The sequence below is a fragment of the Bufo gargarizans genome, chromosome 1, assembly GCF_014858855.1.
Source record: "Bufo gargarizans isolate SCDJY-AF-19 chromosome 1, ASM1485885v1, whole genome shotgun sequence".
Taxonomy (NCBI): domain Eukaryota; kingdom Metazoa; phylum Chordata; class Amphibia; order Anura; family Bufonidae; genus Bufo; species Bufo gargarizans.
Genome location: NC_058080.1, coordinates 430,166,149 through 430,182,337, shown reverse-complemented (window position 1 = coordinate 430,182,337; position 16,189 = coordinate 430,166,149). Strand labels below are relative to the sequence as shown.

Below are 16,189 nucleotides of genomic sequence, written 5' to 3'. Positions count from 1 at the left end.
GTCATTAGATTTTCTTCTTTTATACCCTTTCTTGCCAGCCACGTTGTGGAGTACTTGGACGCGTGTGATGGAGCATTGTCCTGCATGAAAATCATGTTTTTCTTACCTTGCAGACTTCTTCCTGTACCACTGCTTGAAGAAGGTGTCTTCCAGAAACTGGCAGTAGGACTGGGAGTTGAGCTTGACTCCATCCTCAACCCAAAAAGGCCCCACAAGCTCATCTTTGATGATACCAGCCCAAACCAGTACTCCACCTCCACCTTGCTGGCGTCTGAGTCGGACTGGAGCTCTCTGCCCTTTACCAATCCAGCCATCTGGCCCATCAAGACTCACTCTCATTTCATCAGTCCATAAAACCTTAGAAAAATCAGTCTTGAGATATTTCTTGGCCCAGTCTTGACGTTTCAGCTTGTGTGTCTTGTTCAGTGGTGGTCGTCTTTCAGCCTTTCTTACCTTGGCCATGTCTCTGAGTATTGCACACCTTGTGCTTTTGGGCACTCCAGTGATGTTGCAGCTCTGAAATATGGCCAAACTGGTGGCAAGTGGCATCTTGGCAGCTGCACGCTTGACTTTTCTCAGTTCATGGGCAGTTATTTTGCGCCTTGGTTTTTCCACACACTTCTTGCGACCCTGTTGACTATTTTGAATGAAACGCTTGATTGTTCGATGATCACGCTTCAGAAGCTTTGCAATTTTAAGAGTGCTGCATCCCTCTGCAAGATAGCTCACTATTTTTGACTTTTCTGAGCCTGTCAAGTCCTTCTTTTGACCCATTTTGCCAAAGGAAAGGAAGTTGCCTAATAATTATGCACACCTGATATAGGGTGTTGATGTCATTAGACCACACCCCTTCTCATTACACAGATGCACATCACCTAATATGCTTAATTGGTAGTAGGCTTTCGAGCCTATACAGCTTGGAGTAAGACAACATGCATAAAGAGGAGGATGTGGTCAAAATACTCATTTGCCTAATAATTCTGCACGTAGTGTAATAGGGATGCTTTATACTTACTGTGATATATGATTTCTACCGTCCTGTGTGCGGCCCCATGTTCATTCTCTGCAGAACACCGATATCTCCCAGCATCACTCGGGGTAATGTTGCTGAGTGTAAGGGTGACAGTCCGGTCACTTATAGTCCGCTGGACCTCCATGTCTTCTTTATACCAAATAATGGAAGCCTCCGGGTTACTGTCTACAATGCACTTCATAGTTATAGAATCCCCGTCCTTCACATTCACAGCGGTGATATCATCAGTATCAGCACCTAAGAGAGCAAGGTATGAAATCACAGATGGAATTATCTTCTATCTCCTATCTGCATTATGACTGTGACTTTTAACTTTGCTACATCCATATATATCTATCTATCTATCTCATATGTCTCTATCTATCTAACTTTTATTATCCTATAGAAAAAGTATTGCAACATGGAGAAAGTACAGTGCATATTTTCCAGTCTAAAGAATATTTTTTAGTCATTGTCTCCTCTTTCTGTTAACTTATTTATTTAACGGGAAAATCTTGGTGACAACCAGTCTGTCCTCGCTTCTGTATTGCACACTAATAAACTCTTTATGATTAGTAAATCATACTTACAATACGTACCTCATCCATTTGGGTGCAAAGAGGCTGCCGCCACCATCTTGCTTGAAGTTCCTGTGCAAAATCTGGTGCGCAGTAATATATGATGTCACCATTCTGACCTACGTGATGACATCATCATGCACCTCGCAAAGTTTCTTCAAGCAAGATGGCAGCTGCAGCCTCTATGCGCTCAAATGGATGAGGTGAGTATGATGATGATTTTAATTTTTTCTTTTTTATCAACCCCTGAAATGCCATAATATTGATCTTAGATGTCGCAATCAGTAATGAATGTGGCATCTGAGAGGGTACAATGACGGGGGGCAGCGCAATCGCCGTTCCCTGTCACTGCAACTACTACTTACAAAGAAATGGGCTTCCTGACAACGTACTTCATTACAAAGCCATTTTTTTGTAGAATTCTGCGAAGCAGGCAAGTAGAATTTTTGAGAACTTTGCTCATCTCTGTTTGTAATCTTACAGCAATCACTTACCTTCTAGAGTGATATTCATAGATGGAGGATCTGGAAATAAATAAAAAAAAAATATATTTACCACAAAAATGTCTGGAAACTTCATAATAATGTATCTGACACAATCTGCTGATCTTTATATAATACAGGTCAGTCGGAAGATCAGATTGCTCAGACTGTAACATTGTTGCACACATCATTTCCTGAGCAGAAGCAGATGGCTTGCATTAGAGGCCTACATCATATGTATGTTTTGTTTTTTTCATCATGCTCCACACATCTCAGGATACACCGAGTTAAGGGAAAGGTTAAGGAAGGAGAGGTCTGTACATGTCAGGATAGGGTTTACAAGGAGTACAATATCCTCAGGATAGGTCATCATTGTCTGATTGATGGCAGTCTGAGTCCAGGCAGTCAACTGCTGCGGCCTCCTCACCAAGCACAGCGCAGCTCATTATACAGTGGCTATACTTGGTACTGCAGCTCAGGACAATTCACTGGAAAGGGACTGAGCTGCCCCTAGGCCAATGGATATAATGTCACTGGCCAAGCTGAGTGCTACGGTCACTTCTGGTGCCAGAATTCAGGCCTGCACCGATCAGATATTAATGAATAATACTGAGGATAGGTCATCATCAATATTTTACTCCCTTTAAAGTGGTCTTCACTGTCTTAGACTCAGTTACTTCTATAGGACTGTCACTTTCTCAAATTATGCTTAATTTGGGACTAGCGATCTTTAGGACTATTATCTTGAAGAAACAGGTAATGACCTATGGTGTGCATTAATATACTGTTTATACAAACACCTAAACCAGTGTTAAACTGTAGTACCCCAAAAAAGAAGTATACAGTCACCTAATTACCGTTGTTATCCAGTGCCATCATTACCACATACTGAAAAAATATTATACCATCCAAAAGTAGTGGTTTAACACTGCTTAGGTTAGTAACACCAATAAAGGGGTTGTACAGGCCATAGACTTCTTTTATGATAGAATGTATAATGGAATGCCTCTAAAGGCATTCCGTTATGTATTCCGTCATGGAATTGCGTTATGGTCCGTGGTAACGGAATCCATAATGCAATTCAGTAAATACCACAACACTAACCAGCACACGCACTTCAAAATATCAAATTCGCTCATCCCTGGTCACTATGCTTGGGGACACCCTGTGTAAATGAACATGAGTTAAACTCTATATTTGAAATGTTTCTGTGGGAATTTGAAATCTCAACCACCTACATTAAAGGCAAGAACCTTAACCACTGGGCTATAGAGCTCAATGGTATGTTGTTCCAAAAAAAAAAACTTCATAGAAGTTTCTCTTGTATAAGGGTCCATTCACACATCCGTGGTGTGTTGTGGACACGCAAATTGCGGATCCGCAACACACCCGGCCGACACCCCCTATAGAAATGCCTATTTTTGTCCGCAGCTGCGGACAAGAATAGGAAATGTTCTATCTTTTGCGGAGCTGCGGACCAGAAGTTCGGGGCCGAAACCCAGAAGTTCGGGGCCGCGTTCCTCAAATGCGGAAGCGGAGAGCACATAGTGTGCTCTCTGCTTCACGTTCGGGCCCATAGAGAGTGAATGGGCTTGCACCCGTTCCGCAAAATTGCGGAACGGGTGCGGACCCTTTTGCGGACGTGTGAATGGGACCTAATACAAGAGAGACTTCTATGAGGTTTGTAATAGAAGATAAACTTCTATGAGGTTTTTCAGTGATGACTTAGCATTTAGCTCTATAGCCCAGTGGTTAAGGATCTTGCCTCTAATGTAGATGTTTGTGAGTTGAATCCCCACATAAATATTTTAAAAATAGAGGCTAAATAAAACTTAAATACACAGGGTGTCCCAAACAGTGACAAGTTTGATTTTATTGAGAAAAAAATGGAGCAAAACTTAAAATGTGATTAAAAAAACACCCGTATTAACCCACCCCAACCTTTTTAACTTGTGTAACAATTATTTTTTGTTGGGAAAGGTAGCAACCCTAACAGAACCCCCCGCTCAGGATGTCTATTTTTTTCTTCTCATCGTAATATTCTGACCCTCATAACTTTTTTATAGTTATGTCTACGGAGGTGTCTAGAGGCTTATTTTTTGCGGGATGATCTGTAATTTTTGACAATACCACTTTGGGCTGTGTATGTCTTGATCACTTTTTATTTCATTTTTTGGGGAAATAAAGTGATGAAAAAAACCGCAATTCTAACTTTTTTTTATATTTTAACAGTATGGGCATTTTCGCATGCGGCGATGCCCATGATGCAAATTTTTTTGTTTCTTTTTATTTTGGGGAATGGGGGTTATTTTAATTATATTTATTTTTTTATATTTTCAAAACTTTTTTATTTATTTTTTACTTTTTGTTAAGTTCCCCAAGTGGATCACAAAATACAATCATCAGATGGAAATTTTTCCATTAGTCTGTATAGAAATAACTATATCACATTTCCGTGCTGTTATCTACAGTCGTGGACAAAAGTTTTGAGAATGACACAAATATTAGTTTTCACAAAGTTTGCTGCTAAACTGCTTTTAGATCTTTGTTTCAGTTGTTTCTGTGATGTAGTGAAATATAATTACACGCACTTCATACGTTTCAAAGGCTTTTATCGACAATTACATGACATTTATGCAAAGAGTCAGTATTTGCAGTGTTGGCCCTTCTTTTCCAGGACCTCTGCAATCCGACTGGGCATGCTCTCAATCAACTTCTGGGCCAATCCCTGACTGATAGCAACCCATTCTTTCATAATCACTTCTTGGAGTTTGTCAGAATTAGTGGGTTTTTGTTTGTCCACTCGCCTCTTGAGGATTGACCACAAGTTCTCAATGGGATTAGGATCTGGGGAGTTTCTAGGCCATGGACCCAAAATGTCAACGTTTTGGTCCCCGAGCCCCTTAGTTATCACTTTTGCCTTATGGCGCGGTGCTCCATCGTGCTGGAAAATGCATTGTTCTTCACAAAAACTGTTGTTGGATTGTTGGAAGAAGTTGCTGTTGGAGGGTGTTTTGGTTCCATTCTTTATTCATGGCTGTGTTTTTGGGCACAATTGTGAGTGAGCCCACTCCCTTGGATGAGAAGCAACCCCACACATGAATGGTCCCAGGATGCTTTACTGTTGGCATGACACAGGACTGATGGTAGCGCTCACCTTTTCTTCTCCAGACAAGCCTTTTTCCTGATGCCCCAAACAATCGGAAAGAGGCTTCATCGGAGAATATGACTTTGCCCCAGTCCTCAGCAGTCCATTCACCAAATTTTCTGCAGAAGATCAATCTGTCCCTGATGTTTTTTTGGAGAGAAGTGGCTTCTTTGCTGCCCTTCTTGACACCAGGCCATCTTCCAAAAGTCTTTGCCTCACTGTGCGTGCAGATGCGCTCACACCTGCCTGCTGCCATTCCTGAGCAAGCTCTGCACTGGTGGCACTCCGATCCCGCAGCTGAATCCTCTTTAGGAGACGATCCGGGCACTTGCTGGACTTTCTTGGACGCCCTGAAGCCTTCTTAACAAGAATTGAACCTCTTTCCTTGAAGTTCTTGATGATCCTATAAATTGTTGATTGAGGTGCAATCTTAGTAGCCACAATATCCTTGCCTGTGAAGCCATTTTTATGCAACGCAATGATGGCTGCACGCGTTTCTTTGCAGGTCACCATGGTTAACAATGGAAGAACAATGATTTCAAGCATCACCCGCCTTTTAACAGGTCAAGTCTGCCATTTTAACCCAATCAGCCTGACATAATGATCTCCAGCCTTGTGCTCGTCAACATTCTCACCTGAGTTAACAAGACGATTACTGAAATGATCTCAGCAAGGTCCTTTAATGACAGCAATGAAATGCAGTGGAAAGGTTTTTTGGGGATTAAGTTAATTTTCATGGCAAAGAAGGAATATGCAATTCATCTGATCACTCTTCATAACATTCTGGAGTATATGCAAATTGCTATTATAAAAACTTAAGCAGCAATTTTTCAAATTTCCAATATTTATGTAATTCTCAAAACTTTTGGCCACGACTGTAGTGACCTGAACTGGGATATACTAACAATGAGCCTGGAAGTCTAGTACAGGCTGTGGCTTATTTATAGAACATGGTTCTTTCCCCACGCTTCCAGTTTTAAACACTCTCAGATGCCATGAGTGAGGGGAACTCATTCCTGTGAAGGGAGGGAGCATGTTGCATATTCTTGGACCATGAGGGTGAAGATCTGTGTGAGGAGCTTTATGGGGTGTAAATCTGTTAGGGAGGGCCACAATCGACAGAATGTAACTGTGTTGTTAGTACATTATTACAAAATTTGGGGCCCCACTTTTGATTTTGACCAGGGCCACATTTTGTCTAAAACCAGCCCTGCCTGTGGGCATAGTGTAATTACAAGTAATCACTCCATTCAGGTCAATGGAGTGAGTACTTGTCATTACACTGCACTGCAGAGTATTCCGAGATTATGGGCAATGTAATGAACAGGAAGCAGCACTCGCATGGAGCCCAGCATCCTCTTCAAACAGCTAATTGGCAGGAGCGCCAGGTGTTGATTACCCCTTGATTATTACTGAGGACAAAGAGAACAATACTGTGGACTGGATGGGTCTCTCCTTAGTTGCAGCAGGATGATGTGGAGATACTCCCTATTGATGAATTGTGTGAGAACAGTCAGCATTTGGTCACCATGAGACGGAGGTTCAGATGGAGGTGGGGGACCTAAAACATAGCTGTGTAGTGTTTGGTGGTAGGGGCACTTGTAGCCATGGTGGTGGCAGTAATGGCAGCCATGGTGACAGTGTACTTGATGCAAATTCAATGGAGGGAATCGGTATTGCATCCAAAGAGTCCACAATGACTTACCACAGTCTGATAAGTATTGTGGAGAGTCAGGACTATGACAACGATTATGCGTTTGACAGGACCTGTGAGACAGATCATGAGGCTGAGGAGCATGTGACATCAGAGGAGGAAGGTGGTGGCCCAATTGACAATAAAGAGGCAAGACAACATACAGCCAAAACCACCAAAAAACACTGACAGGATAATACAGTATATGTTTGTATTATGGTCATCTCAGGAACTGTTGATGCCTGAGCACCACTACGTATCTCTGCTTTGAGTATCTCTCCTCTGGCAGTTTCCACAGCTGCGGAAGACAAAATCATCGCCTATAGCAAGATTTAAAAAGGCTATTGGCATTAAAACATGAAGGCACCACAGCTCTATTGCAACAGATGAAGCAGCAGCATCCAATTCAGTGGGAAAATAGAACCGGCCACCAGCTAGTACAACAAGAGTGTCCTTATCTCAGCTGTCTTTGTGGCAGTTAGGCCATAGCCACATTTAATACAGTTTCCTTGTCATCATAATCATCAGTTACTGCTTCTCCCGCACAAAATGCTCATCCTCCTTCTCTGCTGTCTCCTCAGCCATCATTCGGGAATGTGTGAACAGGACTTTATGATGTGCAATATTAGGCTACTTTTACACTAGTGTTAATATTTTCCGGTATTGAGATGCATCATAGGGTCTTAATACTGGAAAAAATGCTTCCGTTTTGCCCCTATTCATTGTCAATGGGGACAAAACTGAACAGAACAGAATGCTCCAAAATGCATTCCATTCCGTTCTCATACCAGAGAGCAAACCGTAGCATGCTGCGGTTTGCTTTTCGTCCTGGGATAAGGAGCAAAAGGGATCAGTCATGCCCCACAATGCAAGTCAATGGGGACGGATCCATTTTCTCTGACACAATCTGACACAATAGAAAACTGATCCGTCCCCCTTTGACTTTCAATTGAGATCATGATGGATCCGTCTTGGTAAAGATAATAAAGATAATAAAGATAATTAAAGATAATACAACCAGATCCGTTCATAACGGATGCAGATGGTTGTATTATCAGTAATGGAAGCATTTTTGCTAAACCCTAACGGATCTAGCAAAAACGGTAGTGTGAAAGTACCTGGTCAAGTTCCTGTGGTGCAGTCGCTGCCATATCACGTAGTGGACTCTGTTGCCTTTTGGGACTCTATTGCTTTGCTGAACGATAGCTAGCCAACATTGTTTATAATCACAGAAAACAATGCACTATGATAATAGATGCAAGCATAACATATGGCCTAAGCCCTCACTCTATTGATAAAATCTGAGACACTTGGTCAATACATTTTGATAAAAACACATCTAAGCCTACCTACTAAGTGACGAGGTGGTCTCAGTTCAGGCGGGTCCTACGCTAAACCTGCCTATGCCGTTATGCATTTATGTTCAGGAGCGCAGACCCCGCACATAGCCAACATCGTTTCACCCAAAATATATATATATTTTTTTATTTAACCACTTCAGCCCCGCTAGCTGAAACCCCCTTCATGACCAGAGCACTTTTTACACTTCTGCACTACACTACTTTCACCGTTTATCGCTCGGTCATGCAACTTACCACCCAAATGAATTTTACCTCCTTTTCTTCTCACTAATAGAGCTTTCATTTGGTGGTATTTTATTGCTGCTGACATTTTTACTTTTTTTGTTATTAATCAAAATGTAACGATTTTTTTGCCAAAAAATGACATTTTTCACTTTCAGCTGTAAAATTTTGCAAAAAAAACGACATCCATATATAAATTTTTCGCCAAATTTATTGTTCTACATGTCTTTGATAAAAAAAAAAATGTTTGGGCAAAAAAAAATGGTTTGGGTAAAAGTTATAGCGTTTACACACTATGGTACAAAAATGTGAATTTCTGCTTTTTGAAGCAGCTCTGACTTTCTGAGCACCTGTCATGATTCCTGAGGTTCTACAATGCCCAAACAGTAGAAAAACCCCACAAATGACCCCATTTCGGAAAGTAGACACCCTAAGGTATTCGCTGATGGGCATAGTGAGTTCATAGAACTTTTTATTTTTTGTCACAAGTTAGCGGAAAATGATGATGATTTTTTATTTTTTTATTTTTCTTACAAAGTCTCATATTCCACTAACTTGCGACAAAAAATAAAAAGTTCTAGGAACTCACCATGCCCCTCACAGAATACCTTGGAGTGTCTTATTTCCAAAATGGGGTCACTTGTGGGGTAGTTATACTGCCCTGGCAATTTAGGGGCCCAAATGTGTGAGAAGAACTTTGCAATCAAAATGTGTAAAAAATGACCGGTGAAATCCGAAAGGTGCACTTTGGAATATGTGCCCCTTTGCCCACCTTGGCAGCAAAAAAGTGTCACACATCTGGTATCGCCGTACTCAGGAGAAGTTGGGGAATGTGTTTTGGGGTGTCATTTTACATATAACCATGCTGGGTGAGAGAAATATCTTGGCAAAAGACAACTTTTCCCATTTTTATATACAAAGTTGGCATTTGACCAAGATATTTTTTTCACCCAGCATGGGTATATGTAAAATGACACCCCAAAACACATTCCCCAACTTCTCCTGAGTACGGCGATACCAGATGTGTCACACTTTTTTGCTGCCAAGGTGGGCAAAGGGGCACATATTCCAAAGTGCACCTTTCGGATTTTGCAGGCCATTTTTTACACATTTTGATTGCAAAGTACTTCTCACACATATGGGCCCCTAAATTGCCAGGGCAGTACAACTACGCCACAAGTGACCCCATTTTGGAAAGAAGACACCCCAAGGTATGTCGTGAGGGGCACAGCGAGTTCCTAGAATTTTTTTTTTTTTGTCACAAGTTAGCGGAAAATGATGATTTATTTTTTTTTCTCTTTTTTCCTTACAAAGTCTCATATTCCACTAACTTGCGGCAAAAATGTAAAAATTCTAGGAACTCGCCATGCCCCTCACGGAATACCTTGGGGTGTCTTCTTTCCAAAATGGGGTCACTTGTGGCGTAGTTATACTGCCCTGGCAATTTAGGGGCACAAATGTGTGAGAAGTACTTTGCAATCAAAATGTGTAAAAAATGGCCTGCGAAATCCGAAAGGTGCACTTTGGAATATGTGCCCCTTTGCCCACCTTGGCATCAAAAAAGTGTCACACATCTGGTATCGCCGTACTCAGTAGAAGTTGGGGAATGTGTTTTGGGGTGTTATTTTTCATATACCCATGCTGGGTGAGAGAAATATCCTGGCAAAAGACAACTTTTCCAATTTTTTTATACAAAGTTGGCATTTGACCAAGATATTTATCTCACCCAGCATGGGTATATGTAAAATGACACCCCAAAACACATTCCCCAGCTTCTCCTGAGTACGGCGATACCAGATGTGTGACACTTTTGCGCATCTAGGCTGAAAAAGTGCCCAAATTCCTTTTAGGAGGGCATTTTTAGACATTTGGATCCCAGACTTCTTCTCACGCTTTAGGGCCCCTAAAAAGCCAGGGCAGTATAAATACCCCACATGTGACCCCACTTTGGAAAGAAGACACCCCAAGGTATCCAATGAGGGGCCTGGCAAGTTCATAGAATTTTTTTTTTCGCATAAGTTAGCGGAAATTGATTTTTATTTTATTTTTTCTCACAAAGTGTCACTTTCCGCTAACTTAGGACAAAAATTTAAATCTTTCATGGACTCAATATTCCCCTCAGCGAATACCTTGGGGTGTCTTCTTTCCAAAATGGGGTCAGTTGTGGGGTGTTTGTACTGCCCTGGCATTTGAGGGTCTCCGCAATCATTACATGTATGGCCAGCATTAGGAGTTACTGCTACTCTCCTTATATTGAGCATACAGGTAATGAGATTTTTTTTTCCGTTCAGCCTCTGGGCTGAAAGAAAAAAATGAACGGCACAGATTTCTTCATTCGCATCGATCAATGTGGATGAAAAAATCTCTGCCAAAAAAAAAAAAATGTAGGGGAAAGGCGTCTGCCAGGACATAGGAGCTCCGCCCTACATCCATACCCACTTAGCTCGTATGCCCTGGCAAACCAGATTTCTCCATTCACATCAATCGATGTGGATGAATAAATCATTGCCGGGATTCTATTTATTTTTTATATACAAAGTGTTTGCCAAAGCATAGGAACGCCGCCTCCTCCTCAGCTCGTATGCCTCGGCAAACGTATCTGTTACTGCAGAGTAGAAATCTCGTCTTGCAGCGCCGCATACACTGACTTGCGTGTAATCTGACAGCAGCGCAATGCTTCTGTCAGAATGCACATCAGTGCTGCAGCTGGTTGATCGGTTGGTCCACCTGGAAGGTAAAAAAACAAAAAAGAAAAAACCAGGCCGCAACGCAATAATTTTATTAACTTTGCAACAGAACATATAAACTTTAACTTTTTTAACTGAACATTAACTTTTTTGCTTACTGGTGTTTTTTTTTGTTTTTTTTTGTTTTTTTACCTTTATAGAACAAACCTCTCCTTCCCCATGGGTCAATGTGCAAAGCGCAAATCGCCCAAAGATGTGGCGAAGTGCGTTATGCACTTTGTCCCAGGTGAAAGGAGACGTTTGCAGCAGCAGTGAGTGAATGGGCCCTAATGACCCTGTGTGCCTGTCCTGTGAGATGTGATCCCTATGCTAGGTGTACCTGTGTGTGGTACTTCCGGAAACACTCTCCAAAGCATAGGGCAGGGTGGTCAGGACAGTCAGGACAGAAATAGCGGGTGTCACGCCTTATTCCACTCCTGCTACAGACACGACATCTTTTTCGGGGTGACGGTTGGGTTGAGGTACCAGGAACGACATTGGGGAAATGTCGCTCGTGTAGACGGCTAACTACACTGGTGGATGGGGCCACGGAACCTCCTGGGTACAGGAGGTTCTCGATGATCTCTTCCTGAAATTTGAGGAAGGATCCAGTTCTCCCAGCCTTACTGTAGAGAACAAAACTATTGTACAGAGCCAATTGAATTAAATATACAGACACCTTCTTATACCAGCGTCTGGTTCTGCGGGAAACTAAATACGGAGACAACATCTGGTCATTGAAGTCGACCCCTCCCATGTGGAGGTTATAGTCGTGGACTGAGAGGGGCTTTTCAATGACACGGGTTGCTCGCTCAATTTGTATTGTCGTGTCTGCGTGAATGGAGGAGAGCATGTAAACATCACGCTTGTCTCTCCATTTCACCGCGAGCAGTTCTTCGTTACACAGTGCGGCCCTCTGCCCCCTTGCAAGACGGGTGGTAACGAGCCGTTGGGGGAAGCCCGCGCGACTAGTTCGCGCGGTACCACAGGCGCCAATCCGTTCTAGAAACAAATGCCTAAAGAGGGCCACACTTGTGTAAAAATTGTCCACATAAAGATGGTACCCCTTGCCGAATAAGGGTGACACCAAGTCCCAAACTGTCTTCCCACTGCTCCCCAGGTAGTCAGGGCAACCGACCGGCTCCAGGGTCTGATCTTTTCCCTCATAGACACGAAATGTGTGGGTATAGCCTGTGGCCCTTTCACAGAGCTTATACAATTTGACCCCATACCGGGCGCGCTTGCTTGGGATGTATTGTTTGAAGCCAAGGCGCCCGGTAAAATGTATCAGGGACTCGTCTATGCAGATGTTTTGCTCTGGGGTATAAATATCTGCAAATTTCAGGTTGAAATGGTCTACGAGGGGCCGAATTTTGTGGAGTCGGTCAAAAGCAGGGTGGCCTCTGGGACGGGAGGTGCTGTTATCACTAAAGTGCAGGAAACGCAGGATGACCTCAAATCGTGTCCTGGACATAGCAGCAGAGAACATGGGCATGTGATGAATCGGGTTCGTGGACCAATATGACCGCAATTCATGCTTTTTTGTCAGGCCCATGTTGAGGAGGAGGCCCAGAAAAGTTTTAATTTCGGAAACTTGGACTGGTTTCCACCGGAAAGGCTGGGCATAATAGGTTAGCGGTTATAAATTGTGTGGCATACCGATTTGTTTCTGCCACAACTAAGTCTAAGAGCTCTGCAGTCAAGAACAGCTCAAAAAATCCCAGGGCCGAACCGATCTGAGCCGTCTCAACCCGAACTCCAGACTGGGCGGTGAAAGGGGGAACTACAGGTGCGGCTGAAGTTGGGGACTGCCAATCAGGGTTTGCCAGCACCTCTGGGATTCTAGGGGCTCTACGGGCACGTCTTTGCGGTGGCTGCGACGGGGTCACTACTGCACGTGCCATCGTACCAGCTTCAACTGCCCTTCTGGTGCTCGCTACTTCACCAGGTTGTACGGCAGTGCTGGTACTAGGTCCAGGAAGGGCTGGGCTGCTGGTGTATGCCTCACCACGTAATCCGACAGCACCAGCCCCACTCTGCTGCTCTTGAAGCGGATCCTGCGCAACCTGCGGTCTAGCGACACGGGGCCGGGTACGCCTGGTGCTATCAGGGACCTCAGCCTCCTCGTCCGAACTTTGGGTCAGAGAGCCACTGCTTTCTACAGGTTCGTATTCTGACCCGCTGGATTCATCAGATGAGGGTTCCCACTCCTCATCCGACTGGGTCAGAAGCCTGTAGGCCTCTTCAGAGGAATACTCCCTGTTAGACATGTGGGCAACTAAATTTAGGGGTATTCCCTGAGACTACCCAAGAAAAAAAAGCAAGCCTGTCTTACAAAGGGGAGGCTAGCGAAGTACCGGAGGCCGCTGCGGTTGATAAAAAATATGAAAACTGATTTTTTTATCGCCGCAGTGCGTGTAAAGTGAATGTGCAGCGATCAAAAAAAATTTTTTTTTTTGTCACTGCGGTGGGGCGGGTGTGGGCGAACGCACGTGTGGGCGAGCAATCAGGCCTGATCGGGCAAACACAGCGTTTTGGGTGGAGGGAGAACTAAAGTGACACTAGTACAATTATAGATCTGACCGTGATCAGTTTTGATCACTTACAGATACTATAAAAGTACAAATGCTGATTAGCGATACGCTAATCAGCGAATAACGGACTGCGGTGCGGTGGGCTGGGCGCTAACCGATCCCTAAACTACCTAACCAAGGGGCCTAAACTATACTGAAACCTAACGGTCAATACCAGTGAAAAAAAAAGTGACAGTTTGCACTGATCACTTTTTTCTTTTCACTTGTGATTGACAGGGGCGATCAAAGGGGTGATCAAAGGGTTAATTGGGGTTCAGGGGAGTGATCTGGGGCTAAAGTGTAGTGTTCGGTGTACTCACTGTGAAGCCTGCTCCTCTGCTGGATCCAACCGACGAAAAGAACCAGCAGAGGAGCAGGCAGCCATATAACAGATCATATTTACAAATATGATCTGTTATCTGGCTCTCTGATTGGATTTTTTTAAAATCAGCAACCTGCCAGCCAATGATCACGGCTGGCAGGTTGCTGACGAAATACTCCTGAACGAAATGCCGGCGCGAACTGCGCATGCGCGGGCGCATATTCGCGTCATCTCGCGTCTCGCGAGATGACGCGTATATGCGTGACTCTGCGCAGCGCTGCCACCTCCGGACCGCACATCTGTGTTAGGTGGTCCGGAGGTGGTTAAAAAAGCATGACATTTTTTTTTTTTTTTATTAAATTGTGGTGTGTTTTTAAACCTGCTGTTTTTAACACAGTGAACCATGCATTTACCCATTCATGTCAGTGTTTGTCATTTTTTAAAGATTCAGCAAATCAGACTCGAAACTAATTTCAAGAAATTTGTTCATCTCTATCATAAACATTCTTAAACTCCACCCTTGCATGCTTGGTAAAGAAGATGCTTTTTCATGAGTGTAACTTACATTCAACATTCAGAGTTTTCTTCTCCGCTGTGGAAAAGTTTCCTTCGAAGGTCACATTACAGAATAATGTTGAATTGTTGTGTGACTTCCTTGGAGTGAATGTGATATTGGATTGGAAGGTTCTGCTGCCATCTCCATAGGTGATATTATACATCTCCTGTCTTATACCAGTCATGGTTCTTTCCCAATCCCATGTAATCTGTGGTCTTATCTTCCAGCATCTACCAGGACTTGTACAGGTCAATGTCACCTCATTCCCATCCACCAGCCTTGTAGAGGAGATGGTAGGTTTATCTGTGAGATCTACAAAAATAGAACATTATATAAAAATGAGACGAAGGCAATAGGATTTACAAACTAAACCCCACTAATGTCAGTTGCACCCATTCTAACTTGACATGTTAAGAAAATATGAGGCTTGTGAGGTCATGATGTAGTTTTAAACCAAAAATAAAATAGTGAACTAAAAAGGAGTTGTTAGAACTGAATGAAACACTCTATGTGCGACTGTAATGATGATATACGCTACTCACAAAAATTTTGGGATATTTAACTTGTGGGTGAAATTTCAGGATGAACCTAAAATGCACTCTAACCATTAGGCCCCTTGCAGACGAGCGAGTATTCCGCGCGGGTGCAATGCATGATGTGAATGCGTTGCGCCCGCACGGAATCCAGACCCATTAATTTTAATGGGGCTGTGCACATGTGCGTTGGTTTTCACGCATCACTTGTGCGTTGCATAAAAATCACAGCATGTTCTATATTCTGCGTTTTTCACGCAACGGTGGCCCCAAAGAAGTGAATGGGGCTGTGTGAAATGCGTTTTTCACAGATGGCTGCTAAGAGATCTTGTTTGCATACCTTCAGTTTTTTTATCACGCATGTGCAAAATGCATTAAATCGCATTTCACCTGCGCGATAAAAACTGAACAAATGAACGTAATCGCAGGCAAAACTGAATGACTTTGCTTGTGAAATCGCGTGTTTTTCACTGAACGCATTTGCAACGCATCCGGAGCTAATAAGGACACACTCATCTAAAAGGGGCCTTACAGGTGAAGTTAATGTGACCTTCTCTATACTTCCGAGAGCACATGTCCAACTGTTCAATGTTTCAGTACTTTTTGCACAACTTGCTGTTCTCTAACAAGGAGCTTAACGGCAAAATTCACAACAGGTGTTTGATCCATGAATCGCCCAATAAATGTCCTGGTTCAATTAGAATTGGTAATGAACAGTCCTCCTCATCATGCTGTTCACATTTTGACATCCTGAGACCAAGACGACACAATAGATGAGCACTACCTCGCCACAGGCTTTAAGCAGAATGTTCTCAGATGGAAGTGGCCCCTGATCTTAGAGTGTCACAGAGTGTCATCAGCAGGTTGCAATAGAGACACTGAGAGACTGAAAGAGTCACAGAAAGGCAGAGAAGTGAATGTCCTTTGGCCAAATCCCACACTGATAACCTCTTCATTGTGAGCAATGTCCTGCGGAACCGGAT

General features: G+C 43.2%; 1 protein-coding gene across 2 annotated transcripts in view; it reads right to left on the bottom strand.

Annotated features, from left to right (window-relative positions):
- The window catches only part of LOC122932342 (sialic acid-binding Ig-like lectin 12), a 159,195-nt gene that overhangs the window by 50,699 nt on the left and 92,307 nt on the right, over nt 1–16,189 (bottom strand). For both annotated transcript variants that reach the window (XM_044286703.1, XM_044286713.1), the window contains exons 4-6: nt 14,683–14,985; nt 2,085–2,114; nt 1,016–1,270 (exon numbers count right to left, since the gene is read on the bottom strand). In XM_044286703.1, coding sequence (XP_044142638.1) covers nt 1,016–1,270; nt 2,085–2,114; nt 14,683–14,985 — 588 coding nt within the window. The remainder of the gene's footprint in view (nt 1–1,015; nt 1,271–2,084; nt 2,115–14,682; nt 14,986–16,189) is intronic.